The following is a 9,934-nucleotide window of genomic DNA, read 5'->3' as shown; positions in this document are numbered from 1 at the left end:
GGACAGAAACAGTGAGGGAAGGCACTCAGCAACTTTCACCCTAAGGAACTGGCTCTGACCTAGCCTTGGAAAAAGCAAAAGGAAAAAAATAGGGAGTGAATATTTGCTTTCCTCTAAAATACTATTGTCTTTGGCTTTGAGCCTGGCCCAAACTAGATGACAAATACAGTGTTTGCTTTTAAGCAATGTATCTATTTGATCAATAAGGTGTAACTTTACTAGAACAAAGCAATCAGATTCTGATTAATAGCTGGGCTGTGGGAACCATAAAGCCCTTCTCTGCTCTCTCCAGGCAGAGAAGCTGACGGACCAGGAGTGCCTGACACAGGCGTCGGCCTGGCCCCTGGCCACCCCATCAGGCCCTGGTGACACCAAGTGGAAGAAATGCTCTTGACCTCAGAGCGGCCTTCCGAGGAGATATTCTCCAAAGCCCACGACCCAGGTTCCTCCAAGAATCTGGTCTGTGGAGAGGTGGACATCTCAGCACAAGGGAGCGCACAGCTTTCTCCGTGCTCTGTTTCGTCCTCTTTCGTCCCTCCACTCGCTCCCTTGCCCGCCCCAGGGGTGTGCAAAATGCCTTCCTTCTTTTTTTCCACATGGGGACCACAGGTGGCTGAAAGAACACTGTTCACGTGGACAGGGTGTCCCTTCTGGTGGGCTGTGAGGACTCAAGTGGTCAGTGAAATATGCTGGGGCATGAAGGGCTGTGGATCCGGGCGGCAAAACGAAGGCTGCCGAAGGCCGCCCCAGCCACCCCCTAGTCCCCCACCTCTCACCCCAGCGACAAAGGGCAGAGGAGACCTTGTGGCCACACGGAGGCAGCCTCCCCACTGATCTAACCACCACCACACTACTGCTGTTGGTGCGAGGAGCTGACTTGTCCTCAGTACAGCTCAGCAAGGTTGGTCCTTCTGGCACCCTAATTTTGCAGGCCAGGAACATGAGCCAGGGAGATCACTGAGCACGCTGAGGCGCAGCTACCAGCAGATGACGGAGCCGAGGTCTAACTGCAGGCGTCTGACTGCAGGCTGCACTCAGCGTGTGCATTACCAGAGCACGGCGCATCCAGGCCGAGGACCAAGGTCTATATGGTGGGGGGCTAGCCAGGAAGGAGGCGGCAGCAGGGACAGAAAGGGACCAGCAGAGGAAAAAGGGAACCAAGATGCTTGCAGAAGTCAAGAGAGTATCGTCGGAAAACCCACCCCCATCTGCTGGCCCCGTGAAACGATTCCACCACTTTATTAAGTCCAGACGGTCAATATTTCCATCTTCACCACTAAATAATCTAGTGACTAAATAACCTAGTGAACAATTTGCATGCACTGTGGTAGTTGTAAAAATACGGAAAGGGTAACAGTGTCAGTTCTCAAAGCGCAGAAAAACTCATGTTAGGGGACAACCCAGAACAGTAAAAAACACAGCGCTTACGATTCCGCATACTGCTACTATGAGTGTGAGTGCTCAGAGGCGCCCAGAGCGGCGTGCGTCTCCCCGTCCTCGCACGTGCACTCTCAGCCCTGTGTAAAAGCTGCCTGGACCCAGCCGGGACCAAGGTCACAAGCACAGGGCCCTGAAGCCCGCCGCTGACTTCCGGACGCGCGGCCCGCACATACCGGCCTCTGGGTCCTGGTTGAACCGGCAGTACTTGGCGTTCTCCAGCGACGGCAGGCACTGCTCCATGGGTACCCACACGTAGGTCTCGGGGCACAGCAAGTCAGACGGCCTGTACTGACCCTGGGGAGTGAGAGAACAGCACGGGCATTAGTGGCCCAGGGGCCCTGGGGGCGCCAGGGCGTGGTGCTTTGGGACACAGATTGAAATGAAGTGGATCGCAACCCCACTGTCAAGGGGACTCTGACGACCGCTTTCCCATCTGAGGGCGCAGACGCCAAGGCTCCCTAAGGCTGCCACCACCACGTCAGGCGCCTGTGTTGGTGCCGAAGAGCAGCATTTCTCCTTCCAGAGGAAATACCTGTTTCTTGTCGCGCTGACGGCTAAGGCTAGTCAGTTCCAAACTGCTGCTGTCTTTTAAATGATGGCTAATAACAAAGTAAAATCACTTTCCAGCTGTGAGAGCGTCGTAATTTATGTGTAAAGACTACACAGCAGGTGCTGAGGAAGCCACTCCCTGGGCAAAGGTGGCACACACTGAACAGGAGGGCACCGACGGAGGGAATTACGCAGAGGGAACTCTCTGAAGTATCAGTTATTTAAAACCCCAAATGCCTCTAAATTTTAAAATGCATTATATCGCTACAACCCACAGTAAGAAATACACTTTATATCACAACTCAGTAAACCTACACAAACACAGACAAATCTTTCACTATACAATGCTACCTCTGCTAGATTATACTTTCTCTTCTACTCTATTTCATTTATTTTAAAAATGATATTCTTGCCCCACCAAGACTGCTTTCACACATGCAAAGGGATCCCACCTCAGTTTGAAAAACACCAGTGTGTGCTGCGCCCACCCCCAAGGGCCCCCTCAGGCTGGGCAGCAGTCTGCCTCTCATCCGGAAGGCTCCACACCTGCGTGCTGGGTCAGTCACCACCTGAAGCGCCACTTAGCTACAAGATGACCCCCAGGCTCCCCAGCGCTCAAAGGACTCAGAAGTCTAAAGGCTCGTGATGGAAGAGAGGGTACATAAACAAAATGTGGGCAAACATCAATTTCTGCTGGAGAGGCTGGAAGAGCGTCAAGGAGACGGAGCTCTAGTGGGGGTGTGTCAGACTGGCAGGCTTACGTCAAGGGCAGGAGGAGAGAAGTGGGAACAGCCCGGCGGAAGGAACCAGCAACTGGGCCTAGAGCAAGATGATCTGAGGGACAGCAAGGAACAGGTCTCTGCACACGGGGGGAGCCAGGATTACGGGCTGGGGGCCTCAAAGGCCACGTTCTGGGCTTCCTTCTAGAGGAGGTGGGGCTGCCGGCTGAGGGAGAGAGCACGCCAGGTGAAGGCCAGGAGCAGGGCTCTGCACTGAAGACCCGGAGCTGCAGCATGTGCTGGGCAGCGTCCAGTGGGCCACAGGCTTGTTTAACATGAGTAGTCATGGCATGGAATTACCTAGAAATGAATTAATAGTTTATTTGAGCAGTGTAATAAAGCCAGATACTGATCTTATCAAAGCAGTCATTCAGTCAATGAGAAACTGGTTTATTGGGCGGAGGGACAGTGTGACGTGAGGCTGTCATCAGCGAAGCCAGACAACAGTCTCAAGTCGCGCACGCACTCTTTTTTTTTTTGTCCTTTCTGGTCAGAGACTATTTTGAAAACCTGACGGGGATAAAAAGCTAAACATATTTAAACCTGAAGCTATAAAGCCCTTGGGGGAAAACAAGAAGTGTGTTTTCTTGACTTTAGAGAAAACAAACATGTCTTAGTGCAACAGAAGCACTAACCATAAAAGAAAAAAAACAGGTGAATTTGACTTCATCAAAAAAGACGTAACACCCTGCCTTCAAAAAATTATTAAAAAAAGAAACAGGCAAACCCAACCAAAGACTCGGAGAAGATGTTATCAAAACATGTTAGACAAGAGTCATAGCTAAAACACATGAAGAATTTAATGACTCAGCAATAACAGGCAACCCAACTATTTTTTTTAATCATATAATAGTTTATTTTTGCATCATTTTGTGCATTTTTCCAATCTCAGTTGCAACCCCCCTGGGCTTCCCATCACCAAATCACCCTGGTGCCATCACCAAAATCCAGTGCATTTCCCTCCCTGCACTGTCTTTAACCCCACTCCCCACTCCACCCCCACAAAATGTCTCTGGTCTATAGCTGTTCATCATTATCATTGTTTTCTCGCCTGTCCCGTTATACTCCTGCTATGAGTGAAACCATCCAGTATTTTTCCTTTTCTTTCTGGCTTATCTCACTAAGCATGATCTTTTCCAGCTCCATCCATGTTGCTGCAAAAGACATGTGTTTCTCTTTTTTGGTTGCTGAGTAATACTCCGCTGTGTATATGGACCACATCTTTTTAATCCAGTCATGCATTTTAACCCAACTATTTTTTTTTTTTTTAGATTTATTTATTTGTACATACAGAACTGGGGTACAGGCCAGAAGCTCAGGGGCGGAGAGAGGCTCCACCAGAGACAGAGTGGGGAACAGAACAGGCAGATCGACGAAGTACACTGCTGAGGGGAGCAGCGGGCGGGTCAGGAGAGGTCTGCCACGCCATGTGGTCACCTCCAGGGCAGGCGGGAATTGAACTCATGCGGAAGCGGTTTTAGATTCTCAGTGCTGTGCTTTAACCCGCTGCGCCACCAGGGAGGGCCATTAACCCAACTATTTTTAAAAAGGCAAATGAGGGGCTCCCTAGTGGCACAGGGTTAAGTATCAGAGCTATCTCGCTGTGACTGCTGCGGCGTGAGTTCGATCCCCGGCCAGGGAGTGACCCACATGTAGCGCAGCAGACTTCTCCTGTTTCTCTGCTACTCCCCTCAGCCGTGTAGTTCAGTGGGGCCACCTGTTCTGCTCCCCTTTCTGTCTCTGGTGAATTCTCTCAGTCCCCACAGTTCTGGCCTACACCCCACTTCTTCTATGTATAAATAAATAAATATTATCCAAAACAAGGAAAATGACTTAAAATATTTCACTATCAGTGCCTCACGTGTACATGAAACGGTGCACAATGTCATCAGTTACTACAAATTCAAATTAAAACCACAGTTAGATACTAACGTATCCATTAGAATAGCTAAAATTAAAGGGCTGAAGAGAAAAACAAGTTTGGGGACAGACTTGGACTTTCTAGAATTTAGATGTCTCCGGTTTTCCACGCTATGGTCATTTAGTAAAGCACAAATATCCTTGTTTATACATAATTTAAGAATATGCTTAAGATAAATTCTTGGAATTGCAATCAATGGGTATGAGGACTTTACATTTTATAGCACAAAACTCTAAATATACATGGAAACTTAGTAATTTATCTAAAGACATTTTAGATCAATAGAGATTTCTTTCTGGAAATGATCCTGTTATACCAATCTGTCTATTCATGTCAGTGCCACACAGTGTTAAACAATTAAAGCCTCATACTGTATTCGACTATCTGGTAACTATAAAGCCCTCTCTCCTCATTGTTCATTTGCAGAATTTTCTGGTTCTTCTTGCTTAATTGTTCTAGGAATCTGTATTTATTAGCAATATGTGAAAGGAATAAAACTGATGAACATGGCACATCTTATCTTCTGTGATGGCAGAGCATAAAAGAAGAGAATCAAGAACATCTCATAAAAAAAAAGAGTGTCTCATAAAAGGAAAATATGTATCATATAAAGTTAAAAAACACCACAGCGTACCAATGACACCATTTTCCGACTTGAAGTGGATCTCAAAGCTGCCTGGCTAAGATGCACCCAGGGAGTACAGAGCGCGGGCTGCTCTGGCATGGTTCTGGCACGTCAAGGTTAGGCTCAAACAGGCCCCTCCCATGCAGACAGGCAGGTTCAGCAAGTCACTGACCCCAGCGCCCAATTTCACAGTGAGCCGATCACCAGATCGTGACAGGCCCGTGCTGCTGGACATGAACGGGCGAACACATGCAGGTCCTGGTGCTCACGCTTCTGGGGGTGGCAGGCGTGCGGGAGACCACGCGCACAGAACGCACTGAGGGGTCATGGACAGCTGCCGAGCCCGACAGTCTCACGGCGCTATGTTCAGTAGCTGACTGTTCATGCTACTGCTCATGACAGTCAGGTAAGACATTTTATTTCACTGAAAACTCATAAATGCAGACATTTTAACTTCTGCTCATCATTTGAAATCAAATTTTTGGATTAGGTTAAAACAATATTCTTCTCCTAAATGTAGACTTAGTACTTTAGTACTTTAAGTATTCTCTCAAGCTATCAAAGAAAGCCAAGAGCTTTGTGGACTAAACTGCTTCGGAACGTCACGCTTCTTTCTCAGTCGAGCTGGGTGAGCATGAAGGGACTCAAGCGCCTGGAGCTCTGGCTGAGGCCCGCGCACGGGACACGCAGGCCGGGGTCAAGCCGGCCTCTCTGCCAGGGAAGAAAGCGAGAGCTGTCTGCTGCAGGAATGCAATTACTTAAGGATTTGGACGTACTTTTCTGTGGTCAGAAGAAAAAATACTTAATCAACGTCTAAGTACATTCATTCTTATTGGAACAATGAGGTAAAAGCAGATTAATCCTTTCCTAGGGTGCCGACTTTTTATAAAAAGAAGAAGAAATCTGAGTTGCTCCAGATTCTAAAGTACTCAACATCTTCAAAATGTAATTGGTCTGACAGGGCTAATGTCACAATTTTTGGTGCATTCTTTCAATTTGGCCTACTGTTTAGAAGATAAGCTCCGGGCTTGGCCCGAATCCACCCTACCTCAAACCCCCCCTGAGGACACAGCAGGTGACATGGCCCTGAGTGGGAGCCTACTCAAGGAGGGGTGCAGGCGGGGGCGGCGCGGCTCCAGAGGTCGGGAGCGGGTCAACGTGCTTCGGAAAAACCTAACCCTAGAGGTTTAAAAGTCTCTGCTCGAATGTCACCGTCTCACCGGACCCCCATTCTTACTCCTGTCACCTTCTCATGCTCTGGCTCACTCACTTATGTGCTGCATTCACTAGCAACTCGGGCCAGGACACAGGGCCGGGGTCTGGTCTGATCTGGAGCCTGTCGGGAACGTCTGCTGGAGCGTGAACGGTGGATTTGATGCCCACCGCCCTTTCTGCTTCCTGCTCTGAACTCAGAAGATGCTCAGCCGGCTCACTGGCTTGCACACACAACTCACTGGGGTTCTCTGGGCTTGCATTTATGATGCTCTGCCGCCGTATTCTACTGTGCAAGAGTAAGTCCCAGCCTCTGAGAACTTAGTGGGCTTCACCAAGCACCAAAGGTGTTTCAGGTACACCCTACTGAATTAAAAAGGGTGCTCATACGCAAGACAACTCCTGGGTCATGCCAATTTTGTTTTTTTCCTCAAGCTGAAAATATTACTTTCCTTATTTCAATGGCATCTACGTTCCTTTAAAGCAAAACTTTTCATATATATATATTTATATATATATATAAAGAGGGAACGTCGCTGGAGAAAAGGGCTCAGCCTCTGTCAGAGCTGAGGGCCGCCTCCCTGGCTGGTGACAGCCGCGTGACCACAGCCAGCTCTGGGCGCGCTGCCCGTGTCTGTGAGGAACACTGGTCCAGAAGATCTAGGTTAAGCCCCACAGCACAGACGTTACTTCTACTGTAGAGATAAAGCAATAATACCACTTAATGTAGTGATGAACCCAAAACTGTGCTCTTGATTTCTACCGCAAACCTAACTGAAAAATATTCACCATTCGTTAAAGCATTTTCTAAGTAAGCGGAAGTCACAATTCAGTTCGCGAGGCCCGGGCCTCTGGAAGGCGAGAAGATGCAAGGAAGCTGTGCGGCACCCCGCTACCTGCCAGGGCCAAGCAACCGCGGCGTGTGGGCACAGGGCGACGCAGGGCCATCTGGGCCACCCCGGGAAGGGCAGCGAGGACGAGAGACGCCGGGTGAGCAGGCAGCGGGGCCGCCAGCTTCCTCGGAGAGGGCCCCTCCAGGCTGAGAGCCCCACGTCTGGAGACAAGAGCTTCCCGGGGCGAGGCCAAGGCCAAGACACACACAGCCGTCTCCCTCCTGGGCTCCCAAAGACGCGTCCACCGAAACTCTCCAACTAGTAAGCCACCCGAGAATCGCCATTTCAACCCCCAGGTTCAGTATGGGCCTCCTCTTCGACGCTCTAGGTTTCAAAATTAAATGTGTCTTTAGCTTTCATTAAAGGTGCTGATGTCAGGTCGGGGATAAAGAGTCACTCCATGTTTTCTCTGAACAAATATCAATTTCCACAAAATCGATTGTAGTAGGTATCTCTCTTCCTAACGGTGACGGTAGACTCCAAACAGCCTTCGAGTTTGTAAATGGACCCTACTGTAACTGGTATTATCTGTAGTGCAATTACGAAATCTGTGGTTTCACATTCTGGTTTCCTCTGTCTTCTTATATCTTCCCACAGAAGCACTTCTTTATAGCTGAATATACAATTGGTCAAAAATAAAAGAAAAGCTTACAATATACAACATAGTGGAAAATTCCCTACAACAATCCTGAAGAAAAGCACTGAATTTATTAACCACCCCTTTTCAAACAAGTTCACAATGGAAAGGGGCCGCTCTGACTGTAGTAAATTCTGAAATATGTGAGTTTAATTTCTGAAAGGCTTTAATGTCATTTTTAGGCCTTTTTTTTTTTTTGCCTTTGTAAGACAACCCATGTGACCACCTATACATTTAGAACTACATGTTTACAAAGCTGATACATAAAAATTCTCTTTGAATATTACACTTTTCTTGGTTTGGGCTTAAAAAACATGCAAATGAGAAGTTACTGCTTTAATTAAACTTAAAGGATTTGAGACTGTTATTTTTCTCATAAAAAAAAAATCAGAGAAAAGTAAAGAAATGCTTTCACATGCTACTTGCCCAAGTTAGCATTCTTGGCTTTTAATCGGAACCATCTGGGGCTGGGCTTGGCCCGTGGCAATAAAACTGAAGTTACCAATTCACACCCTGACAGTTAGAGGGTATTTTGTTTTTACAGTTTTCAAATTAAAACCAAACGGACTTTCCTTTGAACTCTGGTCCTGATCTTGATGAGATTTCACTCTCAAGAATACTTTAAAAATATTTTGAAGAACAGGCAGGATTTTGTGAGTGCCGGAGACAAAGACAAACCAACAGAGTTTGTTTTGAAAATTCAAGTTAAATTAAAATGTCGGAACGCTACAAGGGCAGTATTATTTAATGACACACAGAGAACACTAGTAGCGCCGAACGAAAAGAAAGCTTGAGTAGACATTTACGTCTTTTACCAGGTCAGGCTGCTATCAGTACCCCACGTTCCCTCAATAAACCTCTTGATTTCACTAAAACCAACTGCTGGAAGAGAAGTTCTAACACGAGGTAAACAAAAATAGTTCAAAATAGTCCAGTCGAGTGGGCTACCCCTCCAGAAAACGTAAGAACAAGGGCTTATTAAACCCAGTCCCCTGAAAGACAACACCCATGGACGCCCATCCGCAAGGGCTACTGCAGACCCCTTGCTCCCTGGTTTCATTACGTAAACAGAGATTGGCTTCCTCAGTCCCCGAGAGAGCGCTTTAGAAGTAACTCTAGCTGCTCTGTTTTCAGAAACCGTGTTTGGATTGTGCCACGCTCAGTTGGCGAGGTGAGCCGAGACCCGCAAAGACAAAGAGCCTAAACATCTGAATCCATTTGTGTTCCCCAAATTCTGAGGGCCAACAGCTGTGTTCCATGTGCTGCAAGGCTGAGCTTTGAACATTTTAAAAATACATACTTTTTCCACTGACAAACAGAAAGTGATGGGATTCTGTGTTCTTTAATTAAAATCTGAGGGTTCGCAAAGGCTCCAGGACTCACTTTGAACCTTCCTTAAGACTGGCTACTTCTTTTCCTATTAGCAAATAATACAGAATAGAGAATCTAATTCAAGTTTAATCACCACCTCTGCTTTTATTTTGGAAACCCTGGGCTAATCTTTTTCCTTCTAGAATATACAAAGAAATCTTATGAAGAAAAGATTCAAGGAGTCAACTTACAGTCCAAATTTAATTTCAAACTGAAGGGTCATAAGTTGAAAAGGGTGAACAACAAAAAAAGGATAAAAGATGAAGACAAACAAAATGCCGTAAGAAAATTTAAAAAGTAAAATCTAGGCCCTCCCTGGTGGTGCAGCGGGTTAAAGCACAGCACTGAGAATCTAAAGCCGCTTCTGCATGAGTTCGATTCCCGCCTGCCCCGGAGGTGACCACATGGCGAGCCAGACCTCTCCTGACCCGCCCGCTGCTCCCCTCAGCGGTGGACTTCGTCGATCTGCCTGTTCTGCTCCCCACTCTGTCTCTGGTGAAGCCTCTC

General features: G+C 47.4%; 1 protein-coding gene across 2 annotated transcripts in view; it reads right to left on the bottom strand.

Moving 5' to 3' along the window:
- Positions 1-9,934, bottom strand: part of ATE1 (arginyltransferase 1) — an 84,037-nt gene that overhangs the window by 20,247 nt on the left and 53,856 nt on the right. For both annotated transcript variants that reach the window (XM_004680384.2, XM_004680385.2), the window contains exon 11: positions 1,614-1,734. In XM_004680384.2, coding sequence (XP_004680441.2) covers positions 1,614-1,734 — 121 coding nt within the window. The remainder of the gene's footprint in view (positions 1-1,613; positions 1,735-9,934) is intronic.

The sequence above is a fragment of the Condylura cristata genome, unplaced genomic scaffold (genome assembly GCF_000260355.1).
Source record: "Condylura cristata isolate star-nosed mole 26May11 unplaced genomic scaffold, ConCri1.0 scaffold00011, whole genome shotgun sequence".
Classification (NCBI taxonomy): Eukaryota; Metazoa; Chordata; class Mammalia; order Eulipotyphla; family Talpidae; genus Condylura; species Condylura cristata.
This window is presented reverse-complemented; position numbering and strand designations above follow the sequence as displayed.